The 21,871-nt window shown below is 46.3% G+C and overlaps 1 protein-coding gene across 1 annotated transcript in view; it reads right to left on the bottom strand.

Moving 5' to 3' along the window:
• SUSD6 (sushi domain containing 6) overlaps positions 1-21,871 on the bottom strand; it is a 92,821-nt gene that overhangs the window by 30,288 nt on the left and 40,662 nt on the right. Inside the window, exon 2 of the mRNA XM_047737709.1 lies at positions 17,603-17,811. Within this exon, the coding sequence (XP_047593665.1) occupies positions 17,603-17,723 (121 nt within the window). The 5' untranslated portion in view covers positions 17,724-17,811. The remainder of the gene's footprint in view (positions 1-17,602; positions 17,812-21,871) is intronic.

Raw genomic sequence — 21,871 nt, 5'->3', positions numbered from 1 at the left:
GAACTAAGGATGTTCCTATACATCAGTAGTGGTGGAAATGGATATAACTACTTTGGAAACCCATGTGGCAACATGTAGAAAGCTGGAGCTGTATACCTCTGTTAATCCAGCAGCCCTGCTGCCAGATATATATGCTAGAGAAAATCTTGTATACGCTTATGACACATGTACAAGATGCTCCTTGTTGGGGCGCCTGGGTGGCTCAGTCATTAAGAGTGTGCCTTCAGCTCAGGTTGTGATCCCAGGGTCCTAGGATCGAGCCCGGCATCGGGCTCCCTGCTTGGCAGGAAGCCTGCTTCTCTGTCTCCCACTCCCCCTGCTTGGGTTCCCTTTCTTGCTGTGCCTGTCAAATAAATATCTTTAAAAAAAAAAAAATGCTCCTTGCAGTACTGTTCTTAACAGTGAAAAACTGAAGTCACCTATATATCCATCAATGAGAGGATGGTTACAAATATTTTGGTATATTAACACAATGCAATGGAATACTGCAGGTAAAACGAACATATCAATATGGCTAAATCTCAGAAACAATGCTGAGTGAAGGCAGGGAGGGCTATGGGAAATTACAAACATTTAAAAACATATAAAACAATATTCCATATTGCTTAGGAATCTAAGTATAAATACACAAAACCTGTATATGTAATATATAAAACACATGTAAATACACATATAAGTATGCAAAAACACACACAAACATGGTTGGAAGGATACACATGAATTTAGGACACTTCTCAAGCAAATATGGCAAAATAATACATCTGGGCAGCAAGGCCCCAGGTATGATATTGGTCTCCATAGTTTTTTAATGTTTTTAACATTTGAAATTTTTCACTGAAACACTGAAAATGAGATAATAGATTTCAAGTGGCTACCTCCTGGAACCTACTGCACACTTAAGTGTCAATATTTTACAATCCCAAACTAAGGCAGATATATCATTTCTTAACAGGGGTATTTGGTAACTTGGTAACTTATCTAATCCTCCTAATCACCAAAAGTCCCATTTGGTCCCAAAATACAAACAGAAATCCCAAGATTCACCAAGACTGCTAAATCCTATGGAAGACCTGGGATTACCTTTTCCTGGGCTCTCACTGTATAGGACCCCGAATCCCAGACCTGTTTGGACCCAATGACTGACCCCTGACCACCACCCCCAACCCCAACACACTCATCTGAAAGCTAAGCTACCAAACAGCATCTGTAAAAATGCTTTTCTCGACAGTCAGAGCAACATGCAGTAATTCGGAGCATGGACTTCATTTTCAGGCTGCTCAGCCTCAATGGCCCCACCACCTGCCTTCAGGACAAGGGAGCAGCCAGACTGCCCAGGCTGCTGCTAGAGTCAATTTTCATTATTTAACCTACCTCCACTCCATCCATTTCTCCTTACTTTATCCTAAAAGCTTAGTCCATAGGAGGAGGATCTCTAGGATGTCCAAATCAGGTCCCCTTCGTGCAACACGGAAGGCATGAGCATGCCCTTAGGGTACAGTGTGTTTCAACAGGTTGTGCTGAATGACCCCAACCTGTGACAGAACGACGGGGGCAACTGGTTAAACAGCTTCTGCCTCTGGCAGGGAAATAATGAAATAACTGCACCCTTGGTTTCTTCCCTGAGGAGAACTGAAAGGCTGTTAAGACTGCCTGTCTTTGTGGAAAAACTCTCAGAGAATGAAGACTGTAGGGCTGCACCCCAGACAGACCACATGATTCTTTGTGGGTGAGGGGTGCCCAAATCAATTTTTATTTTTATTTTATTTTTTTAATAGTTTTTTTTTTAAAGATTTTATTTATTTATTTGACAGAGAGCGATCACAAGTGGGCAGAGAGGCAGGCGGGGGGGGGGGGGGAAGCAGGCTCCCCACTGAGCAGAGAGCCCGATGCGGGACTTGATCCCAGGACACCGGGATCAGGACCTGAGCCGAAGGCAGAGGCTTTAACCCACTGAGCCACCCAGGCGCACCCCCAAATCAATTTTTAAAAGCACAGTAACGCTGGAAAAGCATCACCCCAGCAGATGTTGGTTTCCTAAGTCTGATAAAGGGACCAAAACTGTACCATGTTCACTGTATCCCAGAGTCTCAGGCAGCCAAATACCAACCAAACTCCCCTTCCCAGAAATCCCTTCCCACCAGCCCCAGTGGAAGTCCCTGCTCTTCTAAGAACGTAAGGCCTGGACGATGTCAGCAAGAATTCTCTTCCTTTTAATAGCACTCAGTACCTGAACCACTTAAGGGGGATGAAAATGTATTCTTACCTTTCTCCCAGTTAGATGTGAGGGCCTCAGTTCCTGGAAGAGGGCCCAGTATATATATAACAGCTTTTTAACACTTAAATGGCTGACTTAATGCTAAAGACAATGGCATAGGGAAGCCAATACTAAAACACACACATAGGCACATACACACAAAATCGGTATAAAAAGTATCTGCTTTTTGGGATAATCTGGGCTCAGATCCCAGCTTTATCCTTGATTGGCTGTGAGCAGGTTCACTATTGTGAGGACATCAACATGACATGATACATGAGAAAGTGTTTTGCATGTTGTCACCTGCCAACGGTATAAGCTCTTGCAGCTACTGCTACCGTTATTTCTCTGATTTCATAGCTGATTTGTATTATTTATTCCTTTTTCCAGCCCACGAAGGAAAAGCACAGAAACAGGGATTGAAACCATAAGAATACAAAGAAATAAAGCTCCAGAGGCCACAGTTCCCAAGGTCTGTGGGCAGCCACCGGCCAGCTAGACCTCACCTACTTGGGCCTTTGCACCCCCACTGGGCAGGGAGGAGGTGCCAGGGAAACCCTTGGCAACCAGAACGGTGTCTGGCACACCACAGGAGAGTTTGCAGTACTGCCTGGGATGAGAGGCCATGGGGAATCCTTCCCATCTGTACAGCAAGAACTAAGTAAAATTTTATAGGAGCAGGTGAACTAGACTGAGGCCTCCAAGTGGGTGTGAACTTCAGTGCAGCCACAGTCTCTGTCGAAGCCTGTCATTAAAATCATCTTCAAACCACTCTTCCAGCAAATGAAAAGCAGAGTGCAGTATCCAGCTGCCTCTGATTAAAGCGGGGTAGTGGGGGGAAATGAGAAACAGAGTCAAGATTTCCAATTACCACTAAAAGGAGGGTTTTCAGAAGGGAGGAAATTAATGGAATCATCAAAAGGCTGATGATTTGACTTAAAATGAATTAAATCAATCTCAATCTTTCCCTGTTTCAATAAAAACCTTGGGCTGTTCAGTTCTTGAGCTTCCTGAAAGCCGCCCAGGCAGGATCAGAGGGGCTAAGTGACAATTAGCCAAGGCTGGGAAATCTTCTGTTTGCCCCTGCAGACAGGCCGGAGAGACAGGGCCAGACAATAGTTCTGAGGCAAACGAGCTAATTTTTCCAAGCCAGGAGTCTCTTAGCCTGCCAATACAAACATCAGGAAATAAAGGTGGAAAACGGGGTCAAACTCAATCTGAAGAACAGCAAATCCCTCTAGGATGGGGAAAACATTCTGTAACTTACAGGTACCTTAGAAAAATGGGCAAAGGGAAAAGGGAAAGACCGGGGAACTCAGGAGGTGCCCCCTCACACAGATGGCTTGAGTAGGGCCTTTCATGATGTCCTCAGACTCCCCCAAACCCCACCACACTCAATACACAAACAGGGCAGGCTAGCTCCACCAGCTCACAGGTGAGATGAAACATGTCCAGAGGGACGAAAGGCAGAAGGGCAAAGGAGGACAGTTATGCCAAGCCGGAAGAAGGAAGGGAGAAACTAAAGGAAAAGAAAAGAGGTACAGGGATACAAGCCTCTATGCCATTCACCCAGCAAATATTTACCAGGCCTACCAAGAGCACCAGGCCTGGCAGTGGAAGAAGTGGAATAACAATCCTGAGCACCCTGGAAACGAGAAGGGAACAGAAAGCCTGTGAAACCTTGCAGTCAAGTATGACGATGTGCAGTAACGGGTCTGGGGCCCGACGACCATGCTAAGTCATTCCTCTCTGGACACAGGTTTTATGGAAGCAGCATAATGGCAGAGGCCAGAAACTCTCTAGAAAGAAAAGTTACTCCAATTCCCAAACTGTTTTCTAGTTTCACTTTCGGCAAGGCAGTCTCTGGACAGGATTCAGGATCAGTACTGCTTATCAACACAAGTTTTCCCGTACGTAGAACATTAAAAGCAGGTAACAAGTACGCAGAAGTTCCTGAGCATGGTGGGGGAAGCTATCAAAAGAGGCATTAGAGGTGTCAGAGCTCAAAGGGCCCTGGAAAGCTAGTCCACCTCTCCCCCCACCGCTGAGCAAATAAGGGGCCTTGGTTACTGCTCTTTAGAAGCAGTGCTGGTGCTGGTGCTGGTGCCGGTGCCCGGGATCCCTGGCTCGGGGCTCTGCTCTTCATACTCTTCACACCCCAGACCTTGAGCTGTGGAAAGACTTCCTAAAATGCAGACTTCCAGGGCTGACTACGGCCTAAGAGGGCAGAGTAAGAAGTGGGTGAGGAGAGGATGCCCAGGATGACCCAGCCAGAGGCTCGCAAGGTCCACCCCACACCCCCTCCTGCGCTTTCTCTGCAGGACAGTGGGCAAGGACCAGAACCAGCCCACAGAAGGTCAGAGACAGACCTGTGAGCTTTTTCCCTTACTCACTTAACTTTTTCCCAGTTTCCAAATTACACGGGCCTGCCGGCAACATCCTATTTCTGAACCACTTCTCCCCACAGTGGGTTCAAGACCTCTCTATCCCTCTGTCCCCACCTTACCAAAAATTGCTCTGAAAAGATCAGATGGGCTTATTCACCTCAAGTGTAACTGGTGGTTTCCAAAATGTGATCCCCAGATCACCAGCAGCAGCATGCAAGAATTTAACAGAAATGCAAATTCTTGGGCCTGCTGACTCAGAAACTCTGGAGGCAAGCCCAGCAATCTGGGCCCTCCAGGGGATTCTAATGCACGCTCAAATCTGAGACCCAATGGAGCATATAACCTGTAAGGTTCAACCTGCTGCTTCTCTCCCAATATGTGACTCTTAAATGACACACCTGAATGACCTCTAGAATCTCAAGCCTAGGAGTCCATGTAGCTGCCACTGGAAGGAGAAACTTCCCAACTCAGCAAATTCTTCTCTTGCTTCCAGGGTCCAAAACCTTATGCAAGAAAATACATCAACTGTCCTTTAAGCCTTAACCAGAGTCAGGAAAGCATGGGCATGGGGAGAAAGGTGACCCTGCAATGCAAACTATGACGCAGAACCTCTCTTCACCAACTCCCGACTAGTGAGGCCTTTCAGAAGGGAGAAAGGTGGCTCCATGGGCCTCGACCTCTCCCTGGCTATGGCACTGACTTGAGGTTGCTCTGCCCGGATGCCGTCCCACCAAATGCAAACTGCAGGTACTTGTTCTGAAGTAAAACTGGCCTGGGCCGGACACTCAGAGAGGTTTCTGAACCCCCTCCACGGGGTTTCACCCTGAGACCAACAACAAGCACCTACTATGGGTCCCTTGACACTTCCTGGGACACAATGGAGCAGCACGTGAGGCTCCAGGGGTGTGTGTCAGGAAGGTGGGACTGGGGTGCAGGACTGGCACTGCAGACACTGCCAACCACAGCCTTAAGAGAACAGCATTAACAACCCTGCCAGCTCCCACTCTCTGTCCTTGTCCCATACCTACACTCATTAGCCTTCCACTTCTCTAGCTTATCCCGGGGCCTTATTCTCAAGAGGGACTCTGTGGCTTCTTAGAGAAAAATGGATGTTGGACTTCCACGTCTCTCAAAGCCCTGACTATGAGAACCTTGTCTAACCTGACGGTGAAGAAAAACAAAAATTTTTTAAATGATGTCTCCCTTTCTCCTTCCACCTTCTTTATCCCCAGAAATGAGGCATCATCACATTCAGAGATCGAAGCTTTGGATTTCCACTCCACAGATTTGGGCTTCAAACTCAAGATTTGGGGCTCTGTTGGCAAATTTAGTTTGATCTTGTATAAAAAGGGACCACTAAATGCCAGCCTCCCACCCAGGGATAAATGAAGGATTAACCAGTTACTGTTAACCAAGTGCTTTGAGCAATTCGGAAAAGAGACCCCCAACTAAAAAAAGGAATATTATAATAATCCCTTCCATTAGAATAGACTTTTATTGTTCACCCAGCACTTCTACATATATGACCTCATCTAATCCTATTATCCACAGTCTTAATTATTCCTGCAAGGCCAGGTCTGCCATTACAGCTAAAAGAATTTCTGAATACCAGGGAGAGGGACCTCAAAACATCTGCCCTGCCTAACCACAAGGTAGAGAGAACAAGAGCGTGGACAATGAGTTCCTCTGCCAAGAGCCACTCTAAAGAAATCCAAGACATATCTGGACTGGCCGTCACAAAAGTTCTCTAAGCCCCAAACACACCAAATCACAGACAGTCCTCACCCCAGCGTCTCCGATTACCCCAGCGCCGATCCAAGCTGAAGACTCCTAGAATATATCCGCACACCCCAGATGCCAGCTGCTCCTCCACTCCTCTCCCTTCCAAATCAATTAGGAGCCTCCTCCACCCTTCAGCCTCCCGTGGGATTCCGGACTTGAGCCAGACCCCCATGGGACCCTGTGCTATGAGTCAGACTGGCTGAAAGAAGGAGTCGTTGTCAGAAACTCCTCCCACGGGCTGGCTGGGCTGAGGCATAGCATGAGGGGCCTTTCCTGAGTGACCCTGTCCCCTCCAGCAGGCTGGAAGGGATCTCACTTAGCTGGTCACTTTCAGTTCCCACAGGCCAATAGGGGCACAACTACCAATTCTTCTCAGGCCCAACCTTTCCTACAACTTGTACCAAAACCAACACCCTCCTCCAGCCCGCTTTATTTCCCTGTTTAGATTCATCCAACTCTGAATCCATTAGCTAGTGTTTGTTTTCTCTTTAAAACCCTTTGATCCTTAAGACACTCCAGCCCAGACCTTGTTTCTCTTCCTCCTACTCCCTCTCCTCCTCCTCCTCAACTGGAACAACTCAGCAGGAAAGGCACTGGCTGCACCAGCAGCTTCTTACCTCCCAGATGCTTCCCCCACACTGCGCTGCTGGTGATCTTCAGCCCCATCTCTGAACTCTCAGATTAAGGCTTGACTTTATTTTTGTTCTGAAACCTCAGCTTCCGATCCTGCTCCACCAAGACAGAGACCACCCCTTCATCCAGCATGGTGAGAGGCACACCAGTTTAGGGGACAGCATGTATTGGACTTCCAAGGTTTCAACAGAAGTGGCACAGCAAGTTTGAAAGGAAGGGTCAAGGAAGCAGAGCAGACACTACATTTGACTCTCTCCCTATCCTCCTTACACTTGCCCCCACCATGCTGCCTGTCCCTGCTACTGGTGAGGTGCCACAGAACAACAACGGTGAGAGAACACCACGACCCTACATGGCCAGTGTGTTATCATCCCGATGTCGCACACAGGAAAACTGAAGGACATCAACTTTGAGAAACTTGCTCAAAGTGATATTACGTGTTAGTGGCAGAATTAGGATTCAAACCAGCCTGTCTGGCCCCAAAGACTGTATATTTTTTTAAATTATTTTTATTAACATATAATGTATTATTTGCTCCAGGGGTACAGGTCTGTGAATCCTCAGTCTTACACATTTCACAGCACTCACCATATCACATACCCTCCCCAATGTCCATCACCCAACCACCCTCTCCATACCCCCCCACCCCCCAGCCACCCTCAGTTTGTTTTGTGAGATTAAGAGGCTCTTAGGGTTTGTTGCCCTCCTGATCCCATCCTGTTTCATTTTTTCCTTCCTTACCCGCCAAGACCCCCATCCTGCCTCTCAAATTCCTCATATCAGAGAGATCATATAAAGACTGCATTCTTAACCCTACTATGAAATCTCGTCTCCCCTACTCGCTGGCTCCTACTTGCCTCCCAGCTCTGGGTATAGACTTCTCTCCCTCAGAAAAAGCTACTGGGGCCCTCCCTATCCGAGTCAGGAACCCTTCTTACATGTAGTCCTCTAGTCCAGGGCCTGCCCTGACCACAGCATGCGTCACGAAGAACCGCAGCAGGTACAGTCCTGGTGTGCAGCAGAGGGGTCAGCAAATGACCAAGTACATCAGAGGATCAGAGGAGTCGTCTGCCCTGCGCTCCTTCTGGGGTACAGCACTGGCCCTGGCTGCAGCTGCCCTCCTCTCACGGACATACCACAAGGACCCAACTACAGGTGAGACCTTCTACCACAATCCAGTCGAGTGCCTGGCCCCAGAAAGCCCTCCATGGCATTATATACTTCCCGCTGTCCTCCCTGCCCACCTTATGTCAACACACGCTTGCTAAATGAGGTAATGCTGCTGAGGAAAATACCAAACCCAGTAGGTACCACAGCAACCCTGGCTACCCCGAGTCATTAGGTCTTGGAGCAAGTCTATAGGGTGTGTGTATCATGGTCTGCAGAACAAAGGGTTCAGGCTTCCTAAAGCTGCAATTCTGAGATGTCCTTTTTTTTTTTTTTTTAAATGTTTTATTTATTTATTTAAGGGAGGGAGAGAGAGAGAGAGAGAGAGAACACACCAGAGAGAAAGCATGAGCAGTGGTGGGGCCGGGGAGGTAGAGGCAGAAGCAGACTCCCCACTGAGCAGGGAGCCCGATGCAGGACTCAATCCCAGGACCCTGGGATCATGACCTGAGCCAAAGGCAGATACTTTACCGACTGACCACCCATGCACCCCCTTCAATTCCCAGAAGTCTTAACAAGCTGTCTGATTCCTTTCCATCAAAAATAGTCAAGGTTCCCAGAACTGGAAACTTGTTCTCTGACAACCTCAAGAGAAAGGACTAGGAGCTCCTACTAATTCCATGCAAGAAATACACACAAAGCCTACTCTCCTCCCCCCAGACCCTATTAATTCTAGTAGTAAGGGTATGAGTGGTGTCTCATAGAAGATGTGATTTTGAAGGATGAAGAGTCAGGTTTAGGAGGAAGGGGAAGAGGCGCAATTCCAGCCACAGGAATCTAGCCACTGGAAGAATAGTGAGAATAGGCTTTGAAGGTGCTAATGTTCAGAAAAAGGGGAAAAAGGAGTCCCCTTAGCCTTGACTTGAGAGATGGAGTAAAGGGAATTATGGGTGGGAAAAAGGGGGAGCCAAACCCATTCTTTCAACCTGGGAATTATTTCTTTGTATGCCAGGCCATGTCCTAAGTGCTTTACATATACAATCTTATTTAATTCTCACAATCATCTTATGAAGTAGGCACTATTATCATCCCCATTCTAGCGAAACAAAGACAGTATGGTCAGGAACGTTATCCAAGGTAACACAGATAGCTACGAGTAGGGGCCACATTCAAATTGAGGCAAGTGAACTTCAAGGTCCATGCTTTTAATCGGAATACACTGCCTCTCCAAAAACAAGGAGTCCATAAAAAAAGAATCTTGCCATCCGCAACAACATGGATGGATCTAGAGGATATAATGCTTAGTGAAGCACGTGACATAAGTGAAATACGGCAGGGGTCAGAGAAAGCCAAATTCAATGTGATTTCACTCATCAGTGGAACTTAAGAAACAAAACTAATGAACAAAGAAAAAAAAGAGACAAAAGACCCAGACTCTCAGCCACAGAGAATGCACTGATGGTTATGGGGGGGTGGGGTGGCGATGGGTGAATTAGGTGAAAGGGATTAAGAGTACACTTAACCGTAATGATCACTGACTAATATACAGAATTGTTGAATCACTATACTGTACACCTGAAACTAATATAACCCCATATGTTAATTACACTGGAATTAAAAACAACACGCAAGGGGCATGCCTGAAGAATAATGACAGCCGGATGTCACACTGAGCTGTACTAGTGACCTCAATGGCCCCATGAGAGCTGCAGGTGGTATTTACTATTCTAAGGTGTTGATGAGTTGAATCCTATCCCACCTAACAAGAGACAGCTCTGTGAAAAAATGCTAGGGGACAATTTTTTTTGTTTTTTTTTTTTTAAAGATTTTATTTATTTATTTGACAGAGAGAGATCACAAGTAGGCAGAGAGGCAGGCAGAGAGAGGAGGAAGCAGGCTTCCCGCTGAGCAGAGAGCCCGATGCGGGGCTCGATCTCAGGACCCTGAGATCATGACCTGAGCCGAAGGCAGAGGCTTTAACCCACTGAGCCACCCAGGCGCCCCGACAATGTTTTTTTAATAGTTATAATCTAGGGGCGCCTGGGGCACCTGGCTGACGTGATTGGCAGAGCAGATGACTTTATTTTTTTAAGATTTTATTTATTTGACACAGAGAGAGAGAAAGAGAGAGAGAGAGTCAGCACAAACAGTGGCAATAGCGAGGGAAAAGGAGAAGCAGACTTCCCACTGAGCATGGAGCCTGATATAGAACTCGATCCCAGGACCCTGGGATCATGACCTGAGCTGAAGGCAGACACTTAACTGACTGAGCCACCCAGGCACCTGGAAGAGCATACAACTCTTGACCTCTGGGCCCCACGATGGGCGTAGAGATTATTTAAATAAACAAATAAATTAACTTTTTTTTTAAGATTTTATTTATTTATTTGACAGAGAGAGATCAGAAGTAGACGGAGAGGCAGGCAGAGAGAGAGAGAGAGAGGGAAGCAGGCTCCCTGCTGAGCAGAGAGCCCGATGCGGGACTCGATCCCAAGAGCCTGAGATCATGACCTGAGCCGAAGGCAGCGGCCTAACCCACTGAGCCACCCAGGCGCCCCATAAATTAACTTTTTTAAAGAAATAGTTATAATCGGGGTGCCTGGGTGGCTCAGTGGGTTAAAGCCTCTGACTTCAGGTCAGGTCATGGTCCCAGGGTCCTGGGATTGAGCCCCACATCGGGCTCTCTGCTCAGTGGGGAGCCTGCTTCCTCCTCTCTCTGTGCCTGCCTCTCTGCCTACTTGTGATCTCTGTCAAATAAATAAATAAAATCTTAAAAAAAAAGAAATAGTTATAATCTCACCCTATCTTCCAGTACATTCAGATTTCATGCTTTAGGCTGCCTTCAGGTGAGGCAGGTAAACAGGGCTAGGAGAGATCAGCAGCCAACAACCCTTTTCCATGCAGCAGCATAGAAAGGCTGTCTCTAAATACTGCTGTCCCTCTGGGCCTCAAAGCTAACCCAAGTCAGACCAAGATCACTCCTGACCTGGCCACACTCCAGGCAGCCAGCTACCCAGAATGGAAGTGGAGGGCTGCTCAGACCCTCCGCAGGCTCACCCTCCTGAGTGAGGCAGAGGAAAGGAATCTCCCAGAGGGTAAGAGGTGAGGAAAAGAATCAACCGGCAAACATACCAGAATAATTAAGAACTTTGAAAGCAGGCCCTAGATTTTTCGGTTTTGTTTTTAAAGCATCCTGTGGCCCCTTTTGCAGAAGGAGTTGGGCATCTAAGGATAACATCCTCGCTCACAAATTAGGCCTGGGTAGTAGGGCACCTTTGCTTAGAAGGTGGAATCTGCGTTGACTGAGAGCTTTAACCAAAGTGAGACCCACTCAGATGTTCAGTTCACTGGACTCCTGGTTTCTGTTCCTCAAAACTTACAGTGCCAGGCTGATGCCATGCGTCTGCAGTGTTCTCAACATGGCACAACAACCGGCCTGAGGAAGGTAATTTCTCAATGTCTTTTCCTGATGCCACCCTTCAGCAAGCCCTATAATGACCCATCCAGCCTCCTCCCACAATCCTTAAGTCTTTTTATAGTCACAGGTAATTACACCATGGAGAGATTACATCACTTCATCAGCAGTGTTTACAACTGACAGGAAGATGCTGTGCGGATGTTTTGCGAACTACATCCTCATTTAACAAACAATTTGCTGTGGTTCCTATTGTTCTTTTCCAAGAATAGAACCGCGTTGGCAAACTTTGTGCCTAAACTGGGAACCAAACAACTAAGGGCCATTGTAGATGAGAACAGAAATCACCACAGAGGCAAACATGGTAACCCAGTGACGACTCCTTCATCCTTTATCCAGAGGAAAAAACACAGACGGCCTCTTTCTGTCAAAAGAATCCTCTGAAGGTCGTCCTGAGTGCTCCAATAGGGTCACACAAGAAATGGGTCTCAGAGAAGCCTACCACTCAGCACAGGCAGTGTGGTTCTCAGCAGACCCTGGGCAGCAGAGTTAAGACAGACTGGGCACAAATCCCAGTCAGCTTCTCCACTGACGGCTGCCTGTCTCTGAGAGGGTTATGTAACCTCTCTCTGCCTCAGTTTCTCATCTATAAAATGGTTACATGACCACCCAGCACACAGCCTTTCCGAAAGCTTCAAATGGGATGATACACAGAGAGCCTGACACATGAATGATGCTCTGTATGCATCAGCTTCCAGCTTGTCCTCTCCCCCCAGCTCAGTGTACATTATCTCTGACCCCAGATCCCTTCAGAGATGGCGATGGCCACCTGTCAACCTCTCTCAGCTACAGCAAAGTCAAGGGCCAAAGCCACATCCTACCCGAGAGCCTTGTTCTCAGCATTTTCCATCATCAGTGAACACTAACTGCCAGGCTTTCTCACTCTACTGCATAGAAACGTAGATGGCTGTTTTCCCTGCTATTTTAAAATTGCTTTAAGCACTTGTGTGATGTTTAACATGGCTTAGAGTGTCATGGAAACACTTTAAGTGGGGGAGGAATCAGAAACAGGGGCACCTGGGTGGCTCAGTCGGTTAACTGTCTGCCTTTGGCTTGGGTCATAATCCCAGAGAGCTGGGATCAAGCCCCACATTGGGCTCCCTGCTTCTCCCCACATTGGGAGTTCTGCTTCTCCCTCTCCCTCTGCTCCTCCCCTCCTCGCTCTTCTCTCTCTCTCTCAAAATAAAATCTTAAAAAAATTAGAAATCAGAAACAAGTAAAATACAGAGTTTTTTTTCCAGTAAATCCCCTCAGGAAAGGGAGAGAATGAAAATCAAAAGCTTTTCACATGAGTCATCGAGCAGCCGGGTTGAGACCATCACACTAGACCTTTCCGGAAGGCAAAGGGGTTTCAAAAAGACCAGTCCTTCCTCAACCGGTCAAGTCAGACACCTGGTCCCACTTCCTTATCCTGAACACAAAAAATGACTTTGCATCTTTAGTTTTGTTTTTTTAAAGACAGCAAAGAATGTCATCTGCATAAAAATCTCCTGCCCAGCATGACTCAACAGCGGGTCACATACCAACTCTGTTGTTGTCATTATTTGGCAATTACAGCACACATTTTATATGCCAAGTATCCTCCAATCATTTTTATTAGGCTACACAACACCAACCTCACATCCTCAAGGATTTTGTTTCTGTTTTGAAGGAGACACAAAGAGGTCAAATGATTTGCCTAAGGTCATAAAACATGTTTCTTTCTTTTTTTTTTTTAGATAAAGTTTCTTGAGATCATAGGTAAAGGCACCTGGGGGGCTCAGTCAGTTATGCATCTGCCTTCAGCTCAGGTCATGATCCCAGAGTCTGCGATGGAGTCCCACACTGGGCTCCCTGCTCAGCAAAGAGTCTGTTTCTCCCTCTCCCTCTGACCCTCCCCCTGCTGCTCATGCTCTTTCTCAAATAAATATATAAAATATTTTTTTAAAAATCACAGGTAAAGGGAAGGAGTTGTGAGATCTAAGAAAGGCTGCTACACAGTCGGGACCCTAATTCCTCTCTAGCCCAAGAAGAGAGGCAAGCTGGGTACTCTGCATATATATATATATATGTATGTATGTATGTATGTATGTGTGTGTGTATATATGTTGTGGGTTTTTTTTTTTTTTTTTTTTTAAATTCTGGTCTGCCTACACAGTGTGAACCAGGTGTGAAGATAAAATATGCTTCCTTGGGGCACCTGGGTGGCTCAGTGGGTTAAGCCTCTGCCTTTAGCTCAGGTCATGATCTCAGGGTCCTGGGATCAAGTCCCACATCGGGCTGTCTGCTTGGTGGGGAACCTGCTTCCCCTCTCTCTCTGCCTGTCTCTCTGCCTACTTGTGATCTCTCTCTCTCTCTCTGTCAAATAAATAAAAATCTTAAAAAAAAAAAAAAAAAGCGCTTCCTTTTGTCACTCCCCAAAAGGAGACTTCTAATAATTTTCTCCATCTCTGTTTAAGGAATGACCAAAGGGGAAGCTGGACCTACTGCCTCTGGAAACCAAGATGGAAAACTGAACCTTGATCATGGCATAACTCTGCACCAGAATTCTCTAGTGCCGTCCTACATGATTCTTTTCTACACCTGAGAAATTATGACCAAGACTAAGGTGACTGTGGTATTTTATGACCAGAGACTACACTGATGAACTGCCCCCCTACAGGATGCCCACTTCCCTATGTCCAGTGGGACTATCCCAGAAGCACATTCAAGGTCTACTAGAGCCCACTGGGTAACAAAGACTGTGTAATTTACAAGCACCTCCTTTTAAAATGCTTCCGGAGTGAGTGTTCAGGTGCAGCTACGGGAGCTGGTAAGATACATACCAAGAGGAAAAGGGAACCTTTCCTGAACTGAACTGCCTTTCCTTGACCTCAGAGTATCTGAAAGTCTTGGTTTCTGGGCAAGCCTGTCTGGCAAGCTGCTTATGGCAGGCACAGCCATACAGGTGTGCTCGGGTTTCAGGCCAAGGAGTGGGTGCCTTCCTTCCTGAGAAGCCACTGCAAAGAGGAAAACGCACTGGCAGCGCCATGGTACACTGGATCTAAGTAATGGGGCCACCCCTTCCCCTGCCTGCATCCTGCTCTGTGCCAGTACTCATTTTACGGGGAGTAGAAAAGACCTGGGGGTGGGGTGGCAGGGGAGGGAGGATTCTGTGCAGATGGGGGAGGGAAAAAAACTACAGATCCAACTTTTCCATCCTGCTCTGAGCCCACACTACAGACATACATTTTTCCACATTGGAGAATAATAATCCCTTTATCCAGCCAGTCTGAAACCATCAGTCCCTGATAATTGAATTCAGACCTTGGATGGAAAGTTGGGAAGGTGTGGGTAGTTGGAAAATGGGGTGGGAAATGGGAGGAGGCAAGGGTGGAGCCCATAAAAAGGGTGGCAGTAGGTGGAATGGCTTAATGAAGCTAAAGAGGCTAAAGACTTCAGAAACCAGAGGCAGATGTTCTACCCTACTATTGCCAGGTCACACAAAGGGACAGCTCCCCTAATGCAGCCTGGGAAGAAGACAGTCTTGGTAGCATACCAGGCACTAAGCCAGGTTCTGATCCTGGCCGTAGGACCCTAGGCGAGTACATGACCGCTAAAATCCTAGCTCCGAAAGTCATTCCACTTATGCACATACTTACTGAGCACCATTTGTTCCGGGATAGGGGCAGGGCGGAAAATCTCTTCAATAAAGGGCTAAATGTCTTAAAGTCTAAATACTTTAGGTTTTGGGGGTGACACAGTTTATGTCACAACTACCCAACACTGCCACTATAATACAAACACAGACACAGACAAAATATATTATGAATGAATATTGCTATGTTCCAATAAAACTTTATTTATGGACACTGAAATGTGAACTTACAATTTTTATATATACATGAAATATTATTTTGATTTTTTCCCGATCATTTAAAAATATAAAACCATTCTTGGCTCACAGGCCATACAAAAGCAGCATAGAGGACTTGGTCCAGGGACGATAGCTTGCCAACTTCTACTCTAGACTATAGTGGTGAACAAGACAGGGTCTTCACATCCTGTGGCTCTGTGACTACCACTTCTAGAGAGCATCTCTGGCTTGGGCTGAAAGCCCTGGGAACATAAGCCCTGCTTCACCTGGCTGTATGTTGGTGGATCCTGGCCACTTTTTCCTCTGGAACTTCATATAGCCACAATGCCCACACTGTGGGGTCCCAATCATTAGCGGCCTCCTTGACTGTGCTAGGAGCTCCTCACAACCAAAGAGGTCTTAGGCTTTATGGCAAAGGTTTAAATTAAGTGTCAAAGCAGGGTGAAGAGGAGGCAATGGACAAGGATATCAGTACATGGGTGGTGGAGAAGGCTACAGTGCAACAAGAGACACGTCACTATTTCTCCCAGCAGCTCAAAAGAAAAATCGTAGATGAGACTGCACCATTATCTGTATGTGTTGGGTAAGTGGGTGGTGGGAGAGGACAGAGAATGAGAGAGAGCACTGAGCTATGGGGACTCTATACACTGCACTATACCACACTGCCCCTATCCTTCCAAAGTCCCCTTCCAGAATCTAGCTAAGATCCCTCTCTAGGGAACGCTGTCCAAAGAAAACTACCATCTGTATATATCTAATGAAGTCTGGTAGGGGCCACATTACTATAATTAGTTGAGGGGTGCATGCAGCTCAGTCGGTTGGGCATCCAACTCTTGATTTCAGCTTGGGTCATGATCTCAGAGTTGTGGGATCAGGTCCCACATTGGGCTCCCCACTCAGCACAGTGTGTTTGTCACTGTCCCTCTGTTCCTCCCCAACTTGTGTGCATGCATGCTCTCTCTAGTAAATAAATACATAGAATCTTTTTTAAAAATCATCATCAGGGGCACCTGGGTGTCTCAGTGGGTTAGGCCTCTGCCTTCTGCTCCAGTCATGAGCCTAGGTTCCTGGGATCAAGCCCCAAATTGGGCTCTCTGCTCAGTGGGGAACCTGTTTCCCTTCCTCTCTGCCTGCCTCTATGCCTACTTGTGATCTGTCAAATAAATTAATAAAATCTTAAAAAAAAAATCATCATCAGTTGAGACCCTACTGGTGCTTGCAAATACCGAGGCTCTATGGAGGTTCTCTAGCATCACCCAGAGGCCTATGGTACAAACCCAAATATGCCCTTCCCTAGAAGTACGCTGGGTGTAGAGGACCACATGAACAGAACCTGGAAAGGTCTTCAGAGCACTGTGGAAGGCAATAAGGATCATACAAACTCAAAAAGGCTCACGGCTCCATTTCCAGCTGCTGCTAGGACTCCTGCACCTCACCGGCTTCAATCAGAAAGTCCTCAGAATCACAAAAAATACAGAAGGAGGGAACTGGATAGGACCTTAAAGGTATCTGGGTCAACTCCTTCATTTCATAAATGGACAAACTGAGCCACGGAATTGCTAAGTGGCTTGTCCGAGATCACGAAATTTAGAGTATCAGTGACCAGGTCCTGGTTTCACTAAATTACAAGACCTCAACTCTACTTATTCTGAGAGAAAACATAAAGAGACAAGAAACAAACAATAACTAACAATCATGAAACACCAATTGTGTTAGACTAGTCCCCAGGTAGGGACTAGTATCACCCCATTCTGTCGCTGAGGACACTGAGGCTTAGAGAAGTGAGATCTGCTCAGGTCCCAGAGCCAGCAACAGCAGCACTGGACTCAGAACAAGGACAGTCTGATTCCCAAACCTGCTCTGAACGCTACAGCTGCATCCTCCCTGCTGACTCCAGCTGTAGGGAGAGAGCCCATAACCTCACCCTCAGGACGTTCCTACACACCCCTCCCTTCAGCTGGCTCAGGAGGCCCCAACTGCCACACACCCCTAACTGGCCCCCTGCTTTACCATAGCACAACAGGCTCCCTGCAACTGGCCTCTAGGTGGAGAGTCCCCTATCCCAGCTTTGGGAGAAACAATGGTGTGAGCCTTTTCCCTCCCCCACAGAGAGGCAGGCCCGAACCCACCTGAGGCAAGGCCGTCTCCAAGGAGGGTACTAAGGATCACCAGCGGAAGGAACACTCCATGTCCCACGGAGGCCACGGCCAACGCTGCGGTGCTCTTTGGTGCTATCCTGCCATGGCACATCTTTTATCCGTCCAAGTTATTTAAAAAAAAAAAAAAAAATTTAAAAGCCAGAAGTAAGAATTCTAAAGTCAGCCACGGGTAGATTTACCTATAAAAAAAAAACAAAACAACAAAAAACAAAGACATAAGTGAAAGCTTCAGCCTTAAGTTTGTTGTAGGTAGACACTTTGATAAGGAAGCTATATAGTCACACGAAGTTCGCGAATTCTAGTAAGTGAATTCCTGCCGCCAAGAAAGGACAGCCGCCCGAGTGGCCTTGCAACTTGTGCTGGGGGAAATGCCGAGGCCTGCAGCAAAGTGCCACGAGCGTCCACAGCCAGGAGCCAGATCCTTGCAACAGGACAAGGACACAAGCACGGGCTCATCTGGAGATCTGCCGGGCACAGCAGAGCTTTCGGAAACTGCCCGGCTCTGCCCCACCATGTCCGAGGCTCCAGCAGAGAGGAGGGGAGAGGCAGCTATTGACACACAGAGCTACATCCCTGAGTCGGGCTTTGCCTTTGCCACCTGGACTCAGAGCGAGTTCAACCAATCACAAGGAAAAAAAAAAAAATAGAGAACACGTGTCTTAAAGGGAGAATTACACCGCCTAGAGAAGGACTGCAGCAGTGGGAGCCAAGAGCCCTGGCCAGGCCTGCTCAGCTGCCAGAGGCTGGATGAGCCCCTGAGGATCTGACACGGACTCCACAGCCATGACTCTCAAAAATGGACCAATTAACCCAGGCTCACCCAACACACCTGGGACCCCAGAGGCCACACTTGTTGATTGTACCTGACAACAACTAGAGGGAGGACCGTCTCTAGAGGGGGGACGGTCTGTAATTGTTAACTGCCCCCCTCAACCCCGTTCAGACTATGACTTAAGACAACTAGGAACCAGTCTTTAAAAAGGAAAAAAAAAAAAAAATCAGGGGTCAAGACTTTCAGGGATTATTTTTCTACATGCCTTCAGAGAAGTTGAAGAGTTGATACAGGCCTATTATATTTTAGTTAACTCACCTGATTTCATTTATCCTTGTTTATAACAGGTATTCCAAATAAGTACACTCCCTTTTTAAATTCCATACACATACCTCCTTCTCCATTAATAAGGCTTCACGTAAATAGATAAGGGAGCCTGCTATCTACAACCCTAATAAAGGATGCCGCTGAGATTCTGCCAGGGATATTAACCAGCCCTGCCTTCCATCTATGTCTGAAGCCTTGACTCAGGCCTACATCCCCTGCTAAAGAGAGTTATTCCAAACAGCAGCATGAGTTGTCTCAGTATGAAGGAAAAACAGCTATGAAAGTCTTCAATGAGCATGAGCCGGGGTTCCAGAACAGAGCTAACTTAACTCACTACCACCAAATAGCTGTGACTATAGCAGTCTTCTGTCCACAGCTTTTACCTAGGCTCCAACTTGAGCCTTTAAAGCTGTAGAAAACAGATGGTTCCTGAAGAAGTCTGGGGGTAGAGTCAGTAAGTGACCCAAAACAGTACACAAAACTGTGTACGTGTAAATATGTGGAACGTATATACATTTAGGTGGCTAAGAACAATGGAGTTAGAATGCCAAAATTCAAATCTGTTTCCTCTATTATGACCACGTGACCAAATCATTCTCTTAGCCTCAGCTTCCTCATCTGTAAAATGGGAATACTAACCATATGTCTTCATAGGTTTGATGTAAAGATTATCAGACAAAACACCTGGCAAGTCCCTGGCACTTTGCAAGTCCTCAGTGAACACTGCCTGCTATTGCTGTTGTAATTATTAATAAGGACTGAGCTTAATAAGACCTTAGAGGTCACCAGGTTTCACCTCTTCATTCAATAGATGCCAAAACCAAGATCAGAAGAGGCTACAGAATACGGCCAGTTAGCAACAGGCCCTTTGGTGCTGCCATTTTTGACTAACTGACCGCAGGCAGCTCCACCAAGTAGTCCTCATCCCCTGCAGGCAACAGCCCACGGATCACTGAGAATAATAATGCCTGGTTGTGCCCCATCACAGCACGTGCACAAATACTTCTGTAGTGAATGGATGGCGCCGGATCAGTGGTGCTTAGATGTTCTGTGCACAAGTGAAGGCGATCAAGAAAGATTACCCGGAGGAACTGATGCTGACGCTGGTGTTAGTGAAAAAGAAGGAAAAAAGTACCAAATACAAATGGAACAGAACAATGGGAGCACAGTACTCTTGGCAGAGGCAGAGTTAAGGGCTAGGCTAAGGAATTTAAACTTTACCGTGAAAACTCTGTAGCGCTTACAGGATTATAAACAGAGAAGTTATAAGACCAAATTCATTTAGGAAGATCACTCTGGCAAGGATTTTGGAGTCGGGTGCGGGGGGCACCAAGTGGTAAAGGATCTTAAATTTAGTATTTTACAATTAATGTGGAGCTCTTTTGAGGGCAATTTGACATCTGTCCCCAAAATGCACATATTCTCTAACCTATCAGTTCTGCTTTTAGAACCTGTCCTCAAAAGTCACATGAGCAATGATGTAGATGTAAGATATTCACTGCATCCTTTGTACTGGCAAAAGACTGAAGTGAAACGAGTTAAACGAGTTGTCATACACACATGTAATGGAATACTATGCACTGATTGGAAAAGAACTAGGCCGGTCAGTCTGTACTCATATATGGAATGACTTCCAAAATTAGCACGTGAAGAAAACCATTTGTGAGTATGCATGTATTTTTAAGGGGGATACACATATACACACATGCATGCCTGGAAAATCTCTCTCTGGAATGATGTGTAAGAAATTGGTAGCTAACGACTGCCTTCGGGGAGGAGAAGTGAGTGATTAACAGGAAAAGAACTCATTTTTCACTGTACATATTCCCCTTTAATCTCCTTGAGACGTGTACTGTGTACCTGTATTACGTATTCAAATAGATAAAAATGTAAAATAAAATTAATGTAGCAAGGTTTCTTGCACACCGCCTCTCTCCTCCCTCAACAAACTCACATTCAAATAAACCTAACTGCTCCTCCTGCCAGGAATACAGTCACTTCCAGGGCTCAGCACAAGGGGCATCTCCTGGAGGAGTTCTGACACTTCCTACCATGCCCACCTCCAGTAGGACTAACCCCCTTCTTACATCCCAAGTGTCCTGAGCACCCTGCTATGACTATACTTCTAACAGGTTAATACATCTACATGTTTATCTGTTTCACCTCACCAGACTCAACAGGGTACTTAGGAAAAGAGAGGGCAACAGGGCCTGGCACCTGAGAGGCAGGAAACAAATGCTTGCCAAACTCATGAATACTGTGGGGAGGAGCCCATATAGTACTGGGAAGAAAATGCATACAGATGAGCTCCTGTTTTGTTTTAAAGAAACAACTGACTCCTCCCTTATTGTTTAAGCAGCTACCTGGGCCAAAGGACCAATTCCACCATGAAGCCTAAGACCTGATTAAGTGAAGAACAGATGGGGGTAATGACAAATGACGATGGGAGCTCTACAAAGAAAAAAAGATGAACAGAGGGTAGTCAGTAGAGTGTTTACATGCAAGGCTAGGCCAAGAGTTAGTGCTTCAGAAGTAATACAGAGAAAAGGGAAGCCCTACAACCCAGGTATTGCTCAGAATGGGAGAACCCAGTTACTGTAGAGAAAGGGTTACCTATGCACATCTCTTCATTTTAAGAAGGGATCTGCTTTGAACACAGAATTAAAAAAATAAAACTTATCCTTGAATTGTGACTTTAGATCAAGTGAAAAGAAAAAACACTTCAGAACAAATTAACTATTCATTACCCCTAGAGATACACACAGACAAAAACTTGGAGGAGGAGGAGGGGAAGGAGAAGAATCTATCTCACTTGAGTATTCCTTTGGTACTTTTCTTCACCAGACAGAAAGTAGATGCTGGTTGGCAGGGGCTGGGAGAAGAAAGAACAGTTAGTGTTTAGTGAGTACAGAGTTTCAATTTTGCCAGAAGAGCTCTGGAGATGGACGGATGGATGTGATAGCTGTACAACAGTGTGAATGCACTTACTGCCGCTGAACTGCACACTTAAAACTGGTTAAGACGATCGATTTCATTTTATGTGTATTTTACCAAAAAAATTTTGGAAAAAAATTATGATTAAAGAGGAGCCTGGAACTAAGCCTCATGTTCAAAGCTGGCACTCATCCATCCTCACAAGG

The sequence above is a fragment of the Lutra lutra genome, chromosome 7 (assembly GCF_902655055.1).
Source record: "Lutra lutra chromosome 7, mLutLut1.2, whole genome shotgun sequence".
NCBI lineage: Eukaryota > Metazoa > Chordata > Mammalia > Carnivora > Mustelidae > Lutra > Lutra lutra.
The sequence above is the reverse complement of the archived record's forward strand: the minus strand, read 5'-3'. Positions and strand labels throughout refer to the sequence as shown.